At 43.0% G+C, this 23314-nt stretch overlaps 1 protein-coding gene across 1 annotated transcript in view; it reads left to right on the top strand.

Annotated features, from left to right (window-relative positions):
- doc2a (double C2-like domains, alpha) overlaps window positions 1–22280 on the top strand; it is a 63090-nt gene extending 40810 nt beyond the window's left edge. The window contains exons 10-13 of the mRNA XM_034711634.1: window positions 9835–10055; window positions 14157–14238; window positions 16973–17069; window positions 17418–22280. Coding sequence (XP_034567525.1) covers window positions 9835–10055; window positions 14157–14238; window positions 16973–17069; window positions 17418–17554 — 537 coding nt within the window. The 3' untranslated portion in view covers window positions 17555–22280. The remainder of the gene's footprint in view (window positions 1–9834; window positions 10056–14156; window positions 14239–16972; window positions 17070–17417) is intronic.
- Window positions 22281–23314: the final 1034 nt, after the last annotated feature.

Genomic DNA, 23314 nt, shown 5'->3' with positions numbered 1-23314 from the left:
AAAAGTTCAGACGATGTGAAACTTTTGGTGTTAGTTATTCCCCACATCATCGTTCTTCTCACTTTGTTTTGGACGCCACAACTTCAAGATCCTTAAAGCTCCAGTGAAGCTCTGTTGAGTTTGGCGCCCCCTGTGGACAAACACATGCATTAACTATTTAAGTCAAGGGCACTGAAGTCAAATGTATCACTAACTGAGAATTTTTGCTGTTGAAAAATATAAGAAAGGATGTTTGAGCGTTCTTAATATCTCTTGATGTGACTCTACCCTGCAGCCGTGGTTTCAGATGTTAGTACAGAGATAACGCACACCGTGTCTCGTTTGCTTTTGTTGCTCATGAAGAGACATCAGCATTAATTCAGTTTGTTTTATCTCTAACTCAAACTCCTCACAGGAGCTTTAAACAAATATAAGAGAGAGAGTGTGTTTGTGTTTCTTCCTTAAGAGACTGGAACACCACCACAGCTCGGTGCTTACTTGAAGCTTAATTAAAACCCACTTTAATTGGACCCATCTCACACAGCGTGACATCCACCTGCTGCATCCCCGCTACACAACCCTGACACGCCAGAGCCCCGATCAGGTCCTAACCACAGCGTCCTGCTGCGAGGTGGCCGTGCTGATACTTTTTATACCTCCCTCCCTGCAGCTGCGGTGTAACCAGGGAGGGCCATTAATTAGATTTCTCCAGAGCGCTGCGGATGGTAATGTGATTATCCCCTCCTCTCCCCATGACGGTGAAGTAATTCAGCGAGGGAGCGTGGAAATCCAGGGACAGGCCACGCAATGTCACCTCGCAGACTGAGCATGCTCTCTTTATTCCAGATGTGAACAGCTGAGAATGAATCCTCTGACTGAGTTTATCACGTCTTCTTTTGTGCTTTAGAGAAACTTCACGAAGGGCTTTAATGAGCCGGACTGTTCAGCTGGATGACGTGTCCCCCTCGTTATAATGAACACACACTGTAGTTTATTTTGACTAAATCACATACACACCACCCTGCTGGTATTAACTCTCACTGGAGCTCCAAGTGTGGATTCATTTGCTGCTGAAAATAGTCTCCCAACCAGGACAGGATCCGACATTTAAACATCCTAATGGTTTTGCAGAAGTAAAATGTGCAGTATCTCTTTTCTGCAGATGTATTTCATATGTTGTGTGAGTGAGGGGAAGAGGGAGCGCGATATTGACAGACGGATCGGGGCGGCATCTGCAGTGATATGGACGCTGTACCGGTCTGTCGTGGTGAAGAGAGAGCTGAGCTAGAAGGCAAAGCTCTCAATTTACCTGTCAATCTACGTTCCCACCCTCACCTATGGTCACGAGCTGTGGGTAGTGACCAAAGGACAAGATCGTGAATACAAGCGGCCGAAATGAGCTCTCTCTGCAGGGTGTCTGGGCTCAGCCTTAGAGAGAGGGTCAGGAGCTCAGACTCAAAGTAGAGCCTCTGCTCCTCCAGATCCAGAGGAGCCAGATGAAGTGGTTTGGGCATCTGGTCAGGATCAGGCCACGGGGAAGGCCCTGGACACGCCAGCGAGACTATATCTCTCAGCTGGCCTGGGAGCGCCTCGGTATCCTCCCAGAGGAGCTGGTGGAAGTGGCCGGGGAGAGGAGTGTCTGGGCTTCCCCGCTGAGGCTGCTGCCCCCGCGACCCGGACCCGGATAAGCGGAAGAAGATGGATGGATGGATGTTGTGTGAGCTGATTGCCTCTATCATTGCTTGGAATAATGCTGCATTCATGTGGTGTCTAGCACATCGGAAAAATGAGTGACCAAGTTGGAAAATGCACGTGAACGCCTGCTGAAGTCGGAACATCTCAGAAACTTGGGCAAGAATTTGGTGCCTGACTTACCGACTTGTTGCACGTCTGCTTTTTGTGCAACATAGAGACCTTACTTCTTCTCTGGAGTTGTTGTGCATCATGGTATGTCTTTAATCTGCTTCGTCTGCTAGCTGGGCTTAAATTTGATCAACTATTTTATTCTGTAAAATCAAGCTGCAACATGAAGGATTGATATATCCTCCCCAGCTGTCTGAAGAAGTTAAAACACAGTCCAGACTCATCTGATTTTTACACTTTTGCTCACAGTGCGGTTTTAAAATCACTCTCTAAGTGTGAGACCAGATCACTGAGAAAATATCCTCTCCTGCTGCCGGAGCTCTCTTAGATAAAACTAACAGTGAGAAAAGTGAGAGGCGGGTCAGAGAGCATGAAAGTCTATGAGAGAGGTGTCTGGGTGAATACAAGAGAACACACATCAGAGCAGAGAGTGTCGTCAGGAGGAGGGAGCGAGTCAGAGAGCGTGATGAGCTGAGATGAAATGATTGATGAAAGCTCACCCCGAGGAGTCTCAGCCCACAAAGGAGTGCAGATGATCTGCAGGGGAGAGAAAGCAGCCGAGGACTTTGGTCTGTCCTGAGTAGTTTAGATATAAGTGAAGAGAAACTGGGGCCTCCTGCTGAGCGCACAGTTCAATCTAAAGAGGAGAGAGTCGAGTCACGAAGCAACAGCTTGTTAAAAACTTACAGACTCAGAGAGATCGAAAACTTCTGAAGAAACAGTCTGACACGGGGAACCCACAGAGACATGTTAGTTACTGATTTTATCTTCAGTGACAAGAACACTTCATGGAGGCTCATTAGGGCCGCTGTTTTTACTGATAATAAGAACGAACTTTAGAGAAGACACTTTGAGGTATAAAGGTCCAAATATAACGAACAGATCAGGAACACATTATCGTTCAAATGTGTGATGAGAACGTTGTTATTTCATAAACACTTCTGTCACAGCGAGCAGTGAGACTCAGAGAGAGGTCAAACATTAGGTTCAGTGTTGACAGCAAAGCGTTCTGCGTCTCTGAACCGCTTTATTAGCTGACTCTGACGCTCAGCTGAGTGCGGCTTCATGTGACCGCCTCGGGTCACTGTGGCTCATTAGGCTGTTAAAGTGTTTTCAGACAAAGAAACGTCATCCTGTCGTCCTTTAACAGTCAGATAAATCTCTCACTGTGAATCTCTGCTGAGGAAACTGTAGAGAAAGGCTCCTTCAGCAGCAGGCTGTGTTGGGTATGGCTGTATTAACTGTACCTCTAAACAGTGCCACCTGCAGGCAGCAGGTCTCTGAAATAACTACTGAAATATTAATCCTCTCACAGACAGCCTCTTATTCACCTTTTCACCAAGATGGCTCTATTCCAGTTTTTGTATTTTTTTCTTGCTAGTAATGTAACCATCCAGTTCTGTTTTATTTTGTAGTTTTATCTTCATGTCTCGTCTTACTTCCTGTTTGTGATTTGTTAATATAATACTTCATCATTCTGTAGTTAACTATTCTTTGGTTCCTTTAATCTTGGTGCTTCCTGTTTTTTTTTAAGAGTTGTCTTAGTTCTTCCTCTTTTATTTTGTTATTATTTTCTTGGTGTTTCCTGTTTTATTTTGTAAGTATGTTCTTGGTGTTTCCTGTTTTATTTTGGAAGTATTTCCTTGTTTTGTCCTGTTTTATTTTGGAAGTATTTCCTTGGTGTTTCCTGTTTTATTTTTTTAAGAGCTTTCTTGGTGTTTCCTGTTTTATTTTGGAAGTATTTCCTTGGTGTTTCCTGTTTTATTTTTTTAAGAGCTTTCTTGGTGTTTCCTGTTTTATTTTGTAAGTGCTTTCTTGGTGTTTCCTGTTTTATTTTGGAAGTATTTCCTTGGTGTTTCCTGTTTTATTTTTTTAAGAGCTTTCTTGGTGTTTCCTGTTTTATTTTGTAAGTGCTTTCTTGGTGTTTCCTGTTTTATTTTGTAAGTGCTTTCTTGGTGTTTCCTGTTTTATTTTGGAAGTATTTCCTTGGTGTTTCCTGTTTTATTTTTTTAAGAGCTTTCTTGGTGTTTCCTGTTTTATTTTGTAAGTGCTTTCTTGGTGTTTCCTGTTTTATTTTGTAAGTGCTTTCTTGGTGTTTCCTGTTTTATTTTGAAAGTATTTGCTTGTTTTTTCCTGTTTTATTTTGTTAGAAACTCCTAGTTGTTTCCTGTTTTTTGTAATTGCTTTCTTGTTTTTTCTATTTAATTGTGTAAATACCTTCTCCTTGTCTATTGTCTTTGTGATTGTCTCTGATCAGTCTCACCTGTGTCTGGTGTCTCACCTGTATGTGATTACCCTTTGTGTATTTAGTTTCTCTGTTCTCTGTCTTTAGTTCTTGTTTGTACATTGTGACGTTTTCTTTCATAACCAGGTAATAAACCCTCAGAGGATCTTTAAGTTCCTCAGTCGAGGAATGTCACACATGATTTGTTAAAATCCAACAAACCTGACAAAGAGGAAAACATCAAGTCTGTCTCTGATTGTTTTGTTCATGTGATGTCAGAGAGTTCATCAGTTCACTCTCCCTGTGCTGCTGCATGTTTGGCAGATAACACCACCAGAGTGGAGAGAAAGCCATTATCTTAATGAGTCCTCATTATATGCTCTCTATCTGGGATCATTTCGAGTCAATTAAACCTTCATGAGATGAAACCACTTCCCATTTTTTCTCTTAGATCTCATAAAGACATCTGGGGGTCTCTTAACTGCAAGTTTCACCTCGACAGGCCGCCTCCAGGTTCATCTCTCCAAACCTCAGAGCAGCTAGACATTGTGTGATTAGTCTGTCAAGTCCGTTTACCAGAATACAACTCAATGCATCCTGAGGGACGGTAAACAGACCTGAGTGTGTTTATTCCTGCCAGAGGATGAAATATTAGAGAGGCGTCACGTTTAATGAACATTAGCATTCTCCTCGTTTCTCTGAGTCCTGAGACTTCAGAACTTTAGACTTGTTGGTTTATAGCTTAGATTAATTGATTCTGGATCTGAAGGTCTTCAGTCTGGACCCGATGGTCTTCATATGGACACGTTGGTCCTGATCTGGAGTTGTTGGTTGTTCTGTACTCAGGCTTGTTGATGTTCTCCTTGGACTCCACTCGGTTAATGTTGGTCTTGTCTGATCTGGGACTAGATTTGGTACCTTTAGTTTTGATCTGGGACATCTTGATTTCAATTTGGGACTCTTGTTTCCAAACTTACTCCTGTTGGTCTTTACTTGGACTTGTTGATCTCATCTTTGGACTGGACTGGGAACTTGATGGATCTTGACTTTGCTGTTGTTAATCCTCATTGATTAATGCGGATCAGTTTGGGATCTTGTCGTTCTGCTGCCCTCTGCAGGTTTAGGATTTGGTGGATGAGGTCTAAACTTGTTGTCATTGTCCTTAGTCCATCATGTTGGGTCTGACCCAGGACTTGTTTTTTATTAATCACATACTTAGAGTTTGTAATTAGTTGGGATTGAAAAGTTCTGGTCCCGTTCTCAGACGTAGTCAATGGTTTTGATTCTTCCTCCATGTCGTGGGTCCCCCTGCAGGGTCTTTAAGACAGAATCCATCACTCCTCTCGTGCTCTCCCTGGTGTCAGTCTGACTTTTAGCGGGGACGTGTTCCCTCCTTTGTAGAGTAAATAAGACTTCAGGGTCCAATTAGCTCCTTTAAAAGATTTGTTTACATTCCTGCAGTGTTTGTGACGCAGTCGATGTCAGGTTTCCTGATGGTTTGTCAGGCTCTGCTGTGAGTCTGACCCTGGTCTGAGCTCATTAGCCACCTGCTTTCATTAAACAGGTGTCTATAGAAGGACAGATGCAGAGAGGGGGGGGGGGGGGGGGGTGTTGGTGAAATCCCTTCGGGGTTGTCAGCCAATTGACCTCTGTGTGGTGACAAACAGGAGCTTTATCTAATGGCGCCCTGTCGGTCTTAAATGTGTGCACACGCTGAGCTTAGAGCAGCAGGTCTAAAGGCACACCTGTAAACAAACAGCAGCTCTGTCAGGAACCCGGGATTATATGACGGATCCATCCCTGCTCAGGCTTCACTACCCCCACCCCCTCTCCTTCATTAATACAGTACAATATAAAACATCATCACACCTCAGGACTTGCTGAACTTCATGCAGGTTGTAGCTCAGACCTTGTTAGTCTTGTACTTGTGATTACTTATATCTGTTGGTCTTCTCTTGGATTTCTTGGACTTGATTTAGGTCTTAAATTGGGACTTGTTAGTCAGGTGTTGGTACCTGTTCTTACCTTGACACTAATTGGTCTTAACTTGGGGCTTGGTCTTTATAAAGTTTGATCCCTCTCCAGGTTTTGACTTGGGACTTGTTAGTCTTTCTCGAGGTCTAAGATTTGGGGTTTTAGGAGGTTTTACCTGGAGCTTGATTGAAGTGAATTGTTCGCCTTCTCTCTGGACTTGTTGTGTTTTGATAAAACTCGTGACTGGGCGCTGCTTGGCTCTGACTCGGGCCTTCACTGGGTTTATCCTGACTTGTGGGTCTTATGACTCTGTCATGATGAAGGTTTTCACCCAGGGGGGATCTTGACTTAAAAACTCTTAAACATGTCTTTTGACTTTTTGGTTTGGATTGACCAAAATTGATCTAAAGGCTCTGTCTTGTTTTGGTCTCCACTGGGTTTGTCTTGATTTGGGTCTTGATGATTATGATTTGAGACTTGAGTTTTTACTTCCTGGTCTTTTTTTGAGGACGTACTTGAGGATTGCTCCGAGTATACTGGAGGTCTTGATGATCATTTATCTTTGAATTCTTGTCTTGGGATTTGTTTTTGATTTAGGTTTTGACTGGGTTCGACTTGTTGGACTCATTTGTCCGTATTGGACTCTTAATTTGGTGCTTGGACTTGAAAAAGGTCTTGACTGAGTTTCTCTTGACTTTGGACGACTTGGTGTTGATTTATGTCTTAACTAAGATTCTGCTTCCTTGGAGCTTGTTGCTCTGTCCTTGAGACATCTGGTTTTATATTGGGTAATACAATTTGCATTGTTGTTTAGTTTATATTCATGACACGTCTGTTTTCTGTCTGTTTTCTGAACAGTCCCATGAACAATCTGTCAAGGACATCAAACTAAAGGCGAGGTCAAAATTTCATTGTTTTCATGCAGGTTTAGCTTGAACCCCACAGAGAGGTTATGCTAACAAACAAACAAACAAAACGCCTACCTCTGCTTCTTCCCTCAGTCTCCTGAAAACATGAAAACAGATTTTGAATTCGTCCTCTCTGTGGTATCAGCGGTCAGTGAATTCTGCAGCTCAGGCTTTAAGGATGGAGCTATCACTCTGATAGGAAGCCGTCCATCAGCCGCTCTCCTGGAACATGAACCTGCAGCCTGACACTTTTATTAAAGCATGGATGAAGCAGATCTGCGGCGGCACTGAGAGTTGGACTTTGGGAATGTTGCTGAGCCGAAATCTCTTCCAGTGCAGGGTTCATCCACGGAGTGCCGTTCCCACAGATTGAAGGTGGGCGGGAGATGAATCCTTCCAAGCTGTGCGGATTCCTGCAAGATGCAATCAATCTTGTTTTTCTGACCTGATTTTTCCCTTTTCTCACTGAGGCTTTGTGAGAGGGATGATGGGAAGCAAGAGGAAAAATGAAAATAGCTTTTTATTTTGGATTGAAACCAAATCCTTTTACTCTTATTTTGAAGCTGCGTGAGATAGTATGGGTTGGTAAAGTCAGGGATAGAGGAGGGCTGAGACTGAGCTCCGGTGGCCTGTGTGTAATGGGGAATGAGAGGTGAGTGGTGGGAGCAGAGGGACTAATAGAAACAGGTGACCTCCCCACAGGAGGGGAAGACACGTAGAGAGGGGGAGAGGAAGGAGCCGGATTTAAGTATTGATCTCTGACTCTCTGCTGGGTGAAAACCAGAGGGTTCAAATCAAAGACCGGTGACAGGAGGACTGTTAATGAGCATCATTAGAGCTGTGTGAGCCTCTTTACTGGTGCAGGATCCGAGCAGGTGGAGGGGTTTGGATTACAAAGTATGAGTCTCAGGTACTTGCACTCGGGTTGTTCAGGCTGCTCACATAATCTGCTGTTGGAACTATTTGGGATGAAATTAAGTTTCCAGCTCATCAGTAGAAAATGGGATGAAGCTGCACACAACAGACTCCCACCGTCTGCTGGTGTGAGTTCAGACAAAACTAAACACGAACATAACACCTACATTATCCTGTCACGGCTGAAGCTTCAACACGCTCAAACCTTTACAGACACTTGATGCTGTTTTCGTGATGGCCTCTAATTCTCTCTCTTTGCCTCCACAACTGTCTCTTTTATTTCCACACAGTGTGAAAAAATCAATTAATTATAACAAAGACCCAACATCAAGACCGGATCAGATCCAGTCCCCTCTTACAGACAGGACTCAGTCTGATCTCATCTTAATCCACCATGAGCAGAGCACTTTGCAGCATTTAGCAAGTTACAGTGGCAAGGACAAACTTCCTTTAACAGGCAGAAACCTCCAGCAGGACCAGACTCATGTTAGACACACATCTGCTTAGAGAGACCGTGTTGGAGAGAGGGATAGAGGGAGATGAAGAGAGAGAGAGATGATAGTGGGGAGACGGATAGTAGGAGTTGTACCAGCTGGAGTCTGGCACGTCCACAGCAGCAGAGATCCAGAGGAACCTACGAGACAAGGGAGCTCAGGGACTCCAGAAAGGTCTATGGTTAGTAACTTTAATGGGACAGGAAGGGTTAAAGTAAGAGACAGGCAGAGAGAGGAGAGAGAGGGAGGGAAAGAAAGAAAGAAAGAAAGAAAGAAAGAAAGAAAGAAAGAAAGAAGGACAAGAGAGAGAGAGAGAGAGAAAGAAGGAAGGAATGAAAGAAAGGAAAATGGAATGAAAGGAAGAAAGACAGAAGGAAGGAAGGAATGAAAGGAAAAAGGAAAGAGGAGTCAAAGAGAGGAAGAAAAAAGAAAAAAGTGAAAGAAGAAAAGGAATCAAGAAAGGAAAGTAAGAAGGACGGAAAGAAAGAAAGAAAGAAGAAAAGAAAGGATGAAGGACAGACCCAAAAAAGAAATCTACAGCAGAGATCCAGAGGAACCTACGAGACAAGGGAGCTCAGGGACTCCAGAAAGGTCTATGGTTAGTAACTTTAATGGGACAGGAAGAGTTAAAGTGAGAGACAGGCAGAGAGAGGAGAGAGAGGGAAAGACAGGATCCCAGTGTGTCAGTCTAAGCCTATAGCAGCATAACTAAGAGCTGGTCCAAGCCTGACTCAGCTCTAACTATAAGCTTTTCATTAAACAGACTCCATCAGACTCCATCATAGTTGTTTTTGTGGAGGCATGGATCTTGAAGAATCAGGTTTTGTAACAGACAGCAGCCGACCCTCCAAAGTAAAACAGTCCATCGACGCCCACGAGCAGCGAGGACAGAAATAACCAGAGTGGGCGAGATCCACAAACACGGAGATAAATCTACTGGCAGTGTGAATAAACAGTCGCACAGATGATCATAATGAACCGCTGTGATGCCCTCACCTGTGGGAGTGACACCAGCGTGAATGTTGGATTATTTTTAATTCAAGGCGCCTAAAGCCAAAAGGAAGAGAAAGAACTGAAACACCCGGAGGCGACTCAGCTCAGCCTCAAATATTCACGAGGACGACCTTCTGTTGTTTGAGTTTGGATCTGTGGAGGTCAGCGTTGGGTTTTTAGTTGATCCATGCTAGAGGAGAGGAAATAATGACCCGCTGATGGCTTTAAATGGAGTCAAGAATCCTCTGTGAGGACACTCCATTAAAGATGTTCTTTATTCCCTTTATTTTCAAACCCTTCTCTCTGCAGCTCCTGCTCACTATACTATTAAACCACTTCATCTAATTTACCTCAGCTCAGCTAATCTTAATAAACTAATCAAACTCAGCCGACTAATGTGAACTTATCCAGTTAAACTAATCCAATTAAACAATCTATAGTAAACATCTAATCTAATCGATATCTCATATCATGTCGTCCGCAGTGGGAGAAGGAGCAGCTGCACAGCCTGGAGGAAAGAGGTCGTCTTCTTCTCTCTCTGCAGTTTCTTCCTCCTTGTTTGGAGGATGAGGACAGAGGAGGAGGAGGAGGGGAGGAAGGAGGAGGTGAAGGACGTCGCAGTGGAGGTCTCTGTGTGGGAGTGAAGCGATGCGCTCATTTGGCCGCCATGGACGTCAACGGATTCTCCGACCCCTACGTGAAAATGTAAGAAGTCCAGAAATCAGGTTTTTTTCCATCATGGTTCTTCACCTTTTATATCACATCTTTAACTCTACTTTTCTAGTCTTTGGTCTTACTTTCCTGTCTTTTTCCAAACACTGTTTTGTTTCTATTTTATGGAACCCCTAAGAAAGTGTAATCCCAACATTTTGCTTCAACATTAAAGAGTTTGTGTTGGCGTCTTTTGCACAAACACTAAAGAAAGAGTCGTGACAAAGAAACTTTCAGGTGATGTGATTTAGTAAATCATGATGATAAAACAGTAATTAATAATGAAAACACAGAGCCAGGTTTACCCACACACACTGTGGGCTCAGTGATTCACACTTTACAGAGAGCAGGACGGAGGAAGCCTCTTCTTCATCTTCATCAGTGGTTGATATATCTGCTGTCAGCTGGTTCTGAGTGGTTATCTCAACAGGCGACACGAGGAGGAGATGCTAAATATGACTGACACGCTCTATTTCCTGCCCCTGGTACCCCCGTCATTAAAGACCTGGGATATTAAACCGTCTGAACTCACACCTGATCTGTCCCACACCTCACAGGTGATTCACAAACAGGGCACGAGTCTCAATACTGCACAGGGAGTAACTGAGGGTTAGGGTTGTGATTAGGGTTAGGGGTAGGGTTAGGGTTAGGGTTAGAGTTAGGGTTAGATTTAGGGTTAGGGTTAGGGTTAGGGTTAGGGTTAGGGTTAGGGTTAGGGTTGTGATTAGGGTTAGGGTTGTGATTAGGGTTAGGGTTGTGATTAGGGTTAGGATTAGGATTAGGGTTAGGGTTAGAGTTAGGGTTAGAGTTAGGGTTAGGGTTGTGATTAGGGTTAGGGTTAGAGTTAGGGTTGTGATTAGGGTTAGGGTTAGGGTTAGGGTTAGGGTTGTGATTAGGGTTAGGGTTAGGGTTAGGGTTGTGATTAGGGTTAGGGTTAGGGTTAGGGTTAGGGTTGTGATTAGGGTTAGGGTTAGGGTTGTGATTAGGGTTAGGGTTGTGATTAGGGTTAGGGTTGTGATTAGGGTTAGGGTTGTGATTAGGGTTAGGGTTAGAGTTAGGGTTAGGGTTGTGATTAGGGTTAGGGTTAGAGTTAGGGTTGTGATTAGGGTTAGGGTTAGGGTTAGGGTTAGGGTTGTGATTAGGGTTAGGGTTAGGGTTAGGGTTAGGGTTGTGATTAGGGTTAGGGTTAGGGTTGTGATTAGGGTTAGGGTTGTGATTAGGGTTAGGGTTGTGATTAGGGTTAGGGTTGTGATTAGGGTTAGGGTTGTGATTAGGGTTAGGGTTAGGGTTAGGGTTGTGATTAGGGTTAGGGTTGTGATTAGGGTTAGGGTTAGAGTTAGGGTTGTGATTAGGGTTAGGGTTAGAGTTAGGGTTGTGATTAGGGTTAGGGTTAGAGTTAGGGTTGTGATTAGGGTTAGGATTAGGGTTAGGGTTAGAGTTAGGGTTAGGGTTAGGGTTGTGATTAGGGTTAGGGTTGTGATTAGGGTTAGGGTTAGGGTTGTGATTAGGGTTAGGGTTGTGATTAGGGTTAGGGTTAGAGTTAGGGTTGTGATTAGGGTTAGGGGTAGGGTTAGGGTTAGGATTAGGGTTAGGGTTAGGGTTAGAGTTAGGGTTAGGGTTAGGGTTAGGGTTAGGGTTGTGATTAGGGTTAGGGTTAGGGTTAGGGTTAGGATTAGGGTTAGGGTTAGGGTTAGGGTTAGAGTTAGGGTTAGGGTTAGGGTTGTGATTAGGGTTAGGGTTAGGGTTAGGGTTAGGATTAGGGTTAGGGTTAGGGTTAGGGTTAGAGTTAGGGTTAGGGTTAGGGTTGTGATTAGGGTTAGGGTTAGGGTTTGGGTTAGGATTAGGGTTAGGGTTAGGGTTAGGGTTAGAGTTAGGGTTAGGGTTAGGGTTGTGATTAGGGTTAGGATTAGGGTTAGGGTTAGGATTAGGATTAGGGTTAGGGTTAGGGTTAGAGTTAGGGTTAGGGTTGTGATTAGGGTTAGGATTAGGGTTAGGGTTAGGGTTAGGGTTGTGATTAGGGTTAGGGTTAGGGTTAGGATTAGAGTTAGGGTTAGGGTTAGAGTTAGGGCTGTGATTAGGGTTAGGGTTGTGATTAGGGTTAAGGTTAGGGTTAGGGTTGTGATTAGGGTTAGGGTTAGGATTAGGATTAGGATTAGGGTTAGGGTTAGGGTTAGGGTTGTGATTAGGGTTAGGGTTAGGGTAGTGGTTAGGGTTAGGATTAGGGGGTCCCTGGCTCTAAAAAGTTTGAGGTTGGTTTCCTGTGTTTCTGCAGCCAGCCTCTAGTGGACGTTCGAGGAACTGCAGCTTTAGCACTTTCGCATGGGCTTCATATTTTAAGACCGGAGGTTGCCACTTGGGTTTACCCCAGCTCGCGCACACAGGAAACCCTGTGTAGACTCAAGGAGAACATGCAGGATTTGCTTTGTTCAGTTGTTTGTGTTGACTTTAATGGAGGAGTCTTTAAAGTATTGACCTGTTTTAACTGGATGCTGAGTTCAGGCAGTGACACAGTATGGTGGTATATCTGAATTTGTCACTCTCCTCTTTGCTCTGACTCAGACTCTGTTCATATCCTGACAGTCTGTGACAGTTTTTCTCAAGACTCGGGAACAAAAGCGAAGAGAAGCCTTAAATCCTCGACTTCTCCCCGGTGTTCCCTCCTGACTCTCTGCTCGCTCCGGTTCCTCCTCCTCACTGATTACCCGTCCTGCTGGCAAACAGATGGTGCAGCTTTTACAGAAACAGCAGCATTGATTGGCAAAGTTAATAAGATGGCAAAACTCCAGCTCGTGGTGTTTGTCTTCTCTGAAGCTGAAGTCCAGTGATTATCAGTCCTTCTTAGCGGTCTAGTCTGGCTCTCCATTTGGGACCCAGTAAGTCCAGCTCCCATTAAAAAAAATCCTCCTTTCAGTATTTGATGGTTCTTTAAGGAGGTTACTGTCTGTGCCAAACCAATTATAGTGAAGCAGCATGTTTTCAGTCAATCTAGCTGCCACTGGAAATAATTGTGTTGTTGAATTTTTAGAGTTTTCTTTGGTTTTATTTTGGCGGTGGTTCAGATACTTCCTGTTTTACTCTGTCTTTGTGACCACGGTTAGTCTTAGGACAAAGTTTGGGAATAAAGGCCCAACTAATGATGATTACTTCAGCCAATATTAAAGATAATAAAGAATAAAACAAGACACTCAGTGGATACACAACAAATGTCACATTTAAGGACAGATGGACGAATTGATGCTGTAGAGCTAGAACTGAACACCAATCCTTTTCGTCCTGTCAAGCTGCAAAGATCCCTCAGGTTGGTTCAGTCTGCAGCAGACCAGCTGTTTTCATGCACTGTTATGGAAAGTTGGAAGACTCTTTCTTTCTGTGTTTGTTATTTTGGCTCTCTTTGTTCATCCTCTTTCTTCTAACACATGTTTTAACAAAGCTGCCAGTCATAGTTTTCCACTTTATTTTCAGCTTGGAATCCCAGATGTAAACAAAACGTCTCTGAAGTACAGATATATGGAAACAAAACAGCACAAGAGCTAACTTTGATCACTGAAACCATATCTTTTGATAAAGCTCTTGTTATGCTGCTTTAGGCTTAGACTGGAACATGGGATCCTGTCTTTCCCTCTCTCCTCTCTCTCCTCTGTCTCTTACTTTAACTCTTCCTGTCCCATTAAAGTTCCTAACCATAGACCTTTCTGGAGTCCCTGAGCTCCCTTGTCTCGTAGGTTCCTCTGGATCTCTGCTGCTGTAGACGTGCCAGACTCCAGCTGCTACAACTACTACTATCCGTCTCCCCACTATCATCTCTTTCTCTCTCTTCATCTCCCTCTATCCCTCTCTCCAACACGGTCTCTCTAAGCAGATGTGTGTCTAACATGAGTCTGGTCCTGCTGGAGGTTTCTGCCTGTTAAAGGAAGTTTGTCCTTGCCACTGTAACTTGCTAAATGCTGCAAAGTGCTCTGCTCATGGTGGATTAAGATGAGATCAGACTGAGTCCTGATGGGACTGGATTTGCTCTGCTGTTTAAATTCAGCAGTGAATCTTTTAACCTTGAATCAATAATAATCTTCTTCTTCTGTGTGCTTTCTTTCCTGTCAGATACCTGAAGCCCGACATAGAGAAGAAATCCAAGCACAAAACCACAGTGATGAAAAAAACCCTCAACCCTGAATTTAACGAGGTAAGCTCACGTCCCAATGCTGAGGGGGGCATCGTCACGTCTCTCTCTCTCTCTCTCTCTCTCTCTCTTTCTCTCTCTCTCTCTCTCTCTCTCTCTCTCTCTCTCTCTCTCTCTCTCTCTCTCTCTCTCTCTCTTTCTCTCTCTCTCTCTCTCTCTCTCTCTCTCTCTCTCTCTCTCTCTCTCTCTCTCTCTTTCTAAATTTATTGTTTTATTTAAATCACGCTCTATGACAGAATCTGAGTGTCGTCCCAATCTGCATGAAAAATCTCTGAACTGCTTCCTCTCCTCCTGTCATGCTGCGCTGTGTTTCTCCCTCATGAATCACAACCAAAGTCACATTAATAAAGAGACGTCAGACAGATCCCGTTCATCTCTCCTGCACAGTGTGTCTCTGTCTTTGATGGTTCCTGTTTTAAGTCTCCCCTGCTGCTGAAAACACCCGACCACATGATGTGTTCAACGCTGTGCAATCTCGTCAGATCATTTTGGGGCAGACAATGAAGAAGAGGGTTTTTAGAGACTGATTTCAATCTCAAGTTTTGTTTGTAGAAAAAGCAACTTCAGACTTCAGAGCATGAACACTGGTTACATACACATACTTGAAGCGGTTGTGATAACTAATGTTAAAGGGGACATATCACGGTTTTTTCATCAACATATATTGGTCTAAGAGGTCCCCAAAACATGTCTTTAAAGTTTATGCTCAAAAAAACACTTTGAAATCAGATTTTGGCATGCCTGAAAAACCCTCTTCTTCAGACCTCCTCAGAACACTCTGTTTTCTCTCTGACCACGCCCCCTCAGGAAGTGGATGTGCCTCGGCTCTCCAGCACGTTGATCTAATGTTTACATGTTGGCTGAATATACACGGCTGCTCAGAGATCACGTTACTTCAACCCTCTGAATCTGATCCAGAATCTGATCCTGACGGAGAGGCGCCTGCAGCAGGACCTTTCTGAAGGATTGGTCACAGATTTAGTGTTTCTTGTTGTTTTATTTATCAGTATGTCGACGTGTGTCTTGGTACATAGCTACGAACATGTAGCTATGTGGCTATGCTAACTAGCGCTAGCACTTATCCATGATAAATAAAAATCATCCACTAGATCTTCAAATCTGCAGACGTGGGGAGTAAAACTGACCTTTGTGTTTATTAAGACAGCCTACAACTAGCATGCCTCCCTCCTAAGCTCCTTGTTAGCACACATTTGTGCAGGTAATGAAAAACGGAGGAGGGATTCAGTATTATTTTATACAGTCTATGGGCTGAACAAGCTCCGAGCTCTGACTCCGTGACAGACCGGATATTGTTGTTACGTAACAAAAACACGGAAGTCTGAAACGGCTCGTTTCACACACATTTACAGAAAGGTGGAGAAATCAGAACAGGGGCAGAATGGATTCTTTTCATTCTCAGGGGGTTTGTAGACAGGGACACATATTTCAGGTAAAGAACCATTAAAAAGTCCATTTTGCATGATATGTCTCCTTTAAACAAGCGGCAACCTCCGGTCTTCAAATATGAAGCAAATGCATAAGTGTTAAAAACTGCAGTTCCTCAAGTGTCCACTAGAGGCTGGCTGCAGAAACACAGGAAACCACATACACACCCATTCAAAGAAGACAATCTTTACAGTTTAGGTCTGAATGGCTCATTTCTCTATCGGCACACGCTGTACGGTGAATTTTTACATTACTCATTCGTTTTGAAGATATTAAGGTTATGAGTTTTGCCTAATTAGAGGCGTGGGTGACTAGATTGACAGGCGGATGCACTGTCACTGTGAGGAGGCAAAAGACCCGCCTCAACTCCACCTCTGTGCCTGTAGTGAGGTCGACAGAAGTTCGGTTGAGTGAGCTTTTCCAATATGGCAACCGCCAACGATTGGTCTCAAAACTCTGTCCATGTGTAATAGTTTAAGATCAGAAGTGATGACTCAAACTAACGTCCGTCTACTCTAGAAACCGTGATAGAGGCGGAGATGAAACCAGCAGTAACAACACGTCCATGACAAAGTAGTTCAATTAAGCAGTAAAGATGAGCTCTAATGAGGTTTCCTTTGCTTTTGGGACGACCTTGAGAGAACACTTCAAATGTAGCTCTTTGCACTTCTGCATTGCCGTCACTTTGCATCAGCCAAGGTTACCACTTGATATAAACTCAGAGTAACACAGTTAATGAGTCACCTGCAGCACGCCTGCTCCTCCTCTCTTACTCATATATGTCACCAGAGAAGGAAGAAACAACAAACTGTTTAGAAATAAAGTGCTGCATTAAATATTTAATGATGCAAAACAATACAGGACTTTGTGGAGTGAGCTTCATGTTGAGCACCTTTATGCATCTGTCTGTTCATGGAAGGGAAAACAACAAAGAGTTAATTATTGCTTCAGGTACGGGATCATCTAAAAGTCCACAGCTGCTTTAGTTTTTTTTATGTGGTGCTTTATCTCTGTCGTTCCTGTAATACAGAGAACAGGCGGCCATTACTCACACACCCACAAGAGATAACACTGAAGTTTGGTTTTGAAACTCCATCATTTATCTCCCTGCTGATACCTCAGTAATCTCATTAAACCAGAAATATACAAGACTTAAGTTTCTATCTGAGGCTCTTAAAAAGTGTCTCTCTGCTGTCACCGTGAACATCCTCGAGATGAATCAGAGACGACACGACATGCAGCCGGAGAGCCATGTTTTTAATCTGCCGCCCTGCATGTCTCCTCCCTGCAGGAGTTCTTCTACGAGATCTCTCTGTCGGAGCTCAGCAATAAGACTCTGGAGGTGACGGTGTGGGACTACGACCTGGGGCGCTCCAATGATTTCATCGGTGAGACTCTGACCTCTGACCTCTCAGGGGGTTTTGAACACAGACTGTAATCTCTGGTGCAGAAACGACTCCGCTGCGTCATGTGACCTTTTTGAAAATACACGAGAATATGTTTTTGCTGGTTTGATCATTTTCTGATTCAGAGTGAGGAAACACTGCGGGTGTAAATATCTGTGAATCAAACATGTTTTATCATCATCTGTTTGTATGAGAGAGTTTGATTTGTAGTTTTTATAATCCTCTTCCTGTGCAAAAGTAAACCTCAAAGTTGATCTATGAGCTAAACTTCAGATCTTACTCTCTCAGGCATGCTCAGGCTGCTGTAACTTCCTGTTTGTCGTTGTTCAGGTGGTGTCTGCCTGGGCTGTCACTCTCAGGGTGACGCCCTCCGTCACTGGATGGACTGCCTGAAGAACCAAGGCAGGAGGGTGGAGCGGTGGCACATCCTGACCAACGAGCTGCCCCAATCCCTCAGCCACGACTAAAATCCTGCACCGCATCCTGCAGGCGGTCGCTGTCAGGGAACAGACGGTAACACAGAGGGCCTCGGGTTTCTTCAAGGGACGGACTTGAGCAGCATCACCACAGGAGTCAGCGGTAACCCAGAGAGAGAGAGGGTGTATCATAATAAGAGGGTGGAGCTTGAGCAGCATGGTGTTGTGCCTTCATTATTGGTCGGTGAGTCATCCCGATGAAACGCCCATCAGCTCCATCACACCTTCATCATCTCACCTCATCCATCCACACATCAACACGTTAGGTCGGTACGCTCCACCGGCGAGGGGTGGAACTCAGAGATCAACACAAACACTGCTGCAGACGTCACATCTCACATTAAAGTGCATGTTTTTCTACAACGGCGTTCACACACATGTTCCTCACTCTCTCTCAAAGCAGGGTCACTTCACTTTAAATGTTGCAGAATATAGTTCACTCCTCCAACAAAGACAGGAACTCTAATCTCATTACTTCTCCATGACTGTATCATCACATCTGAGTCTCAGAGCTGAGCATCTTTTTAAGGGTTGGAGGATCTCATTCAGGCCGGTGTGCTCTCTGAACCTGCACAGAACCAGATCCCACTCAGACCTGCGGGTCAATACTCAGAGTACAAGGGTAGATATCACGCTTTTCACACTTACAATACTTAAAGCCTTATCTGGTCCTCGTCCTGCAGGAGGATTTTCTGAGGTTGCACAGAAGAACTCTCCATTCTCCTTCACTGAGAGACCAAACAGAAGTCTGCCTCAGTTAAGTAGGGTCGTATGTTGAAGCTTCCCCGACTGAAAGGGTGTGCGATCATTAGTCCCCTCGAGGTTCAGTCTGTTAAGGTAAATGTCTAATCTGGGAGAAAGGAGTCTCAGCTTTATAATTCTGCTCCTTTAAAATGAAGGGATCAGTCCTACATATCACTGAACGTCATAATCCATAGGGAGGTTTAGATAAAGCTGCAGACACGTCGAAGGGTGAGGAAAGTTTTAACCCACTCCTGAATATCTATCATACAAAAACATGCACAGCTCTGTGACTTCAATGTGATGATCATACAGCAGAAACTTCATTTTCAACACGTTTGCATGCTGCAGAAAATATTTGTATTTCTATAAACAAAGCTACAAACTCCTTTGCATGAGATCATGCAACGGGACAATCCAGACTGCTGAAAAGAATGGTGAAAATAATCAGGGTTTTATTTTGGATCGACCTTCCTTCACTCAGACGTGCATTCCCTCGTGTTGACGTGATGTAAGCATTCACACACTGCTGCAAAAAAACAGAAGCATCAGATATGTCGAGTGTTTTTGTTAATATCCGTGAATTTAAACACAAAGAAACACCAGACTGAACATGTGGAGCTTCAGATTTAGTGTCGTCGTGGTTTTAAAGGCCGGTGGGCGCACTTCTTACTCAGCTTGGCGAGGTTTAGTCGCCTCAATTTACAATAATGTTTGACCCTTTTCAATTAACATCAAAACACTGTGAAAATAATCTACTCATCATTTGCATAGAGGATGCTTTTCATCATTATTTTAACTTAATAATACTAAATAATACAGAGACGCCTCCAGGACAGAGTGCTTTAATCTTCCTGTTGCACTGAAACATATCATGGAGGTTCACTGATCTGAGTTCAGGGTCAAATTTGGCGCCATGACGGCTACATGAAAACAGCAATAGCGACTAACAGAAGAGAAGTGTGCATTTATTCTTCCTACAGTTGTACATTTTTGCTCCCTTTATTTCTTCTTAGTTTAAAAGTAGAATTGTGATCAGCTGGTCCTCACAGGTGCAGGTGAGGGTGTGTGCTTGTGTCCCTGGGCTCATTAGAATCAACAGAAACGTCTCTCTGATTAAACTTCTAATAGCTCAGGGTGAAGCACAACACTGAAACTGTGTTCAACATTAATAAATGAATACAATTGTCTTTGATATTCACAGCAGTCTAAATTAAAACCAGTTTCATACTGAAGTTAACGACCACAGATAATGTGCTCGTTTCTAGTCAGATACTCGGCTGATTTGAAAACAGCCTCGAGTTGATGTAATAACTTTAAAGCTCCAGTGAGGAGTTTTCAGCTGGTTGTGAAACACGGTTAAATTGATACTGATGCCTCTTTAGGAGCTAAAAAAAACCCAAATGAGACCATCAGCGAGAAGACTGGTGATTCCTGTTTTGTGACTTTAATACCTGAACGCACTGCAGGGGGGGGGGGGGTAGGTGTCACAGCACACGACTGACAAAATGCGGCATAAACAGCCTTTCTTTATAATTTTAAAAGCAAATATTCAAAATGAGAGACACATCCGACCGTTTAAAGCAGGGGTGTCCAAAGTGCGGCCCGGGGGCCAATCGCGGCCCTAGATCCATTTATTTATGGCCCCAAGCTTCCATTTTAAATTGTGTTATTTATAGCACAGAAATTAATCACATTCTAAATCATCTGTACATTTGCAGTTTCTTTCAAGCGCACAAACAAACTAAAGTCAATCCAGAAACATCTCAAAAAGCTTCATATGGACTACTTGTCTAAAGCCAAAGCTCTGGGAATTCTGCAAGATGACAATAAAGAAACACAAGAACTCTTAAAGCTGACAGGCTTTTTCAAATTAATGTTTTTATCATGATGTGAAAATGTTCTTCATGAACTCTTGGAGTTCAGAAGACACAAAAGAGGACACAAGACAAAATCAAAATTATGAAATTGTGCAGAAAAGGCAAAATTTGGTGAATAAAATAGTTCAGAATGCAGGAAAATGATTATTTAGTTCTTAAATGTTGTCTGCTGGTCAGAAAAGTCTAAAAAACAACATGAAAAAGAAGTGTGATGAAATCCAGATCGTGATCCTGCCATAGAAAAATAATGAGATAATATTTTTCCCACATTGCCCGACCATTTTCCTCCAGAAGAAGATAAAGTTTACGTGGCTTGAAGAGAACTGAGGACTACCTAGTTACTGATTTATTGAGAAAATGTTTAAAATAATTGTTATTAAATAGAGATTTCATCTATAACTTGTCTGATTCCTAAGTCTCAGTAGTAGCTACAGGCCCTGAGGTATTCTGACAACATCAAATGTGGCCCTCTTTGAAAAAAGTTTGGACACCCCTGGTTTAAAGAAAGCAGGAGATTTTTTTTGGTCAGGACAAGATCAGCAAAGCAATACGATGAACATGTTTGTCCACAGGGGGCGCCAAAAATGTCAGTTCCCCACAGGAGCTTTAACATAAGCTCCAGGATTTTGCAGAATGCACAGTCTCTGTTAGCTTTTACTCTTTCCAGCTGACTCAAACGCAAACCATGATATATATAAACTTCATGCTAAAAGACTGAACAGGGTCAGGCTACGGCTAACAGAGAAAACAATTACCGTATTATCAGCGTTCTGGTTTGTATTTCACTTTTAATGTTGCAAGAATAAACACTAAGCTATCTTGGATGGAGTGCTAGCATCTATAGAAGTGTCCCGATCCAGGGAACCAAGCCTTCGTAGCCTGCGTAGACCAGTCTGAACTGAGACCATCTCATCTACGGAGGAATGTCAGTTTACGTCACCAACAGCTCCTTCCCGTACGCCGATGTAGGCGAGTAGGTAGCTGGCTAATGTGGCGAACTACCTGGCTATGCTTTCGCACGTAACTACAACCATCACCAACATTTTGAAGATAATTTAAATGCATTTGTCTTTTTTAACATTTGTACAGCAACTAAATACTTTCATTAAGCAGTGTGAATCGTCACGTTATCGTTTGAATTGGTGCGCAGACAGTTGTATCGTCATACGTAGGACGCATCTGGAGGAGTCTTTGAAATGGGACCGACTTGGATTCGGTCTTCAAATGCAGCCTTCGAAAGCTGCAGCTCCTGGATTGAATTGAGACACATCTTACAACTATCTGAATATGACTTACCCAAAGAAGTGATGCAGTCATGTCCACCCACTATCAACTTACATTCCTAGATCAAGCCTTTTTGGATGATGCTACCTAAGCGGACTCTTCTGTGCTCTCTTGTTGATTTCTGGACGTTAATGGAGGGACACATTTTCGGCGTCAAACTAAAGCAAATAACACGATGCAAAAAAAAGTGCTTTTCCTTTTGGTCAGCTTGCAGCATCACTTCATCCCCATTCACATCTTCATCAGTCAGAGTGAACCATCATCATCCCCCAGAGGCCTCATGTTTCAAACTCTCATCACTCCTTCATCTCACTCCTTCATCTCACTCCTTCATCTCACTCCTTCATCTCACTCCTTCATCTCACTCCTTCATCTCACTCCTCTGATATCTGCTGTGAAATGCACGGATCACGTTACTATTGCACTCTTTAATACATTTGTGAAAATACAATTTGCATCCTGTTGTTACTGAAACTGATGATGATGATGATGATAACACAATACAAGTGGTTCTTCCTTGTTGTTGCATGATGCAATATGTTGATATATTTATATCTCTATACTCCCTCTGCCTGTTTTATAATTGAGAAGTGTTTACATAGGGGAAACATGGAGGTCCGGCTCGTGTTTGAACCCTGCTGTTTACAGTGTTTATTGTTCCTCTTTTATGCACGACTGAATGTACGAATGTGGCTTTCTATACGATATTGTTGAACTGTTGTTTACACTGATCTTGTGCATTACGGTTGTTCTTACATTTCTATCAGGTGTCTAATGTACAATGCAAAAATAAATTTGGAATGCAACACAGACTGGAGGCTGAGTTTGGGTTTGTTTGAGTGATGTGAGGCTCCTACAGGTTCATGGGTCACTACTGCCCCCTAGAGTCAGAACAGAGAAGTACAACAGCACTTTACAAGGAGGTGTTATCCTGCACCACGAACTATGTCTCATAGGTGGAATTTGCCAAAGGAGTGTCATGAAGTGCAGTTACAAGCTTTCTTTGGGTGCATGTACTTTGTTGGTTCACTTTTCTTTTTCATATACACTACCAGTCAAAAGTCTAGACACACCTTCTCATTCAATGGTTTTATTTATTTTAATTATTTTCAACATTGTAGATTAATACTGAAGACATCAAAACTATGAAATAATCTGGTTTTGTCATAATCTGGATTACAACAGTAGTCAAATAGGGTTATCCATGGTGTACTAACCCTACCTCTGAACAACACAACTGATGGTCTCAAACACATTAAGAAGGCAAGTCATTCTACAAATGAACTCTTGACAAGGCTCATGTTCATTAGAAACCATTCCAGGAGACCACTTCATGAAGCGGACTGAGAGAATACCAAGAGTGTGCAAAGCTGTCATGAAGGAAAAAGTGGGCTACTTTACAGAATCTAAAATATAAAACAGATTCTGCTTTGTTTAAAAATGAAATAATTCCCTATATGTTCTTTCATAGTTTTGATGTCTTCAGTATTAATCTACAGTGTTTACAATAATTAGAATAAATACAAACCCTTGAATGAGAAGGTGTTTCCAAACTTTTGACTGGTAGTGTATACGATTGATTTGATGGTTTCTATGTCTACTTCTAATACTTCTAATTTTGCACATTTAATGTTTGAGAAAGATACACCTGCAATTTTCAACCCCAAAGTTCTGCTTTTATAACAAAATAAACGGACCGTTTGGCTTTTTTCTGTCTTACTTTTGCAAAATTAACATTTCATTGCATGACTTTTGTTTGCAGTAAAGTTTTTGCATCGTCATTTCTTAATTTATATATCATCTCAGGGCTTTAACCTCATTTATCCTGCATTAAACAGCACTTTAC

This window comes from Notolabrus celidotus, chromosome 20 (assembly GCF_009762535.1).
Source record: "Notolabrus celidotus isolate fNotCel1 chromosome 20, fNotCel1.pri, whole genome shotgun sequence".
In the NCBI taxonomy this organism is placed as follows: domain Eukaryota; kingdom Metazoa; phylum Chordata; class Actinopteri; order Labriformes; family Labridae; genus Notolabrus; species Notolabrus celidotus.
This window is presented reverse-complemented; position numbering and strand designations above follow the sequence as displayed.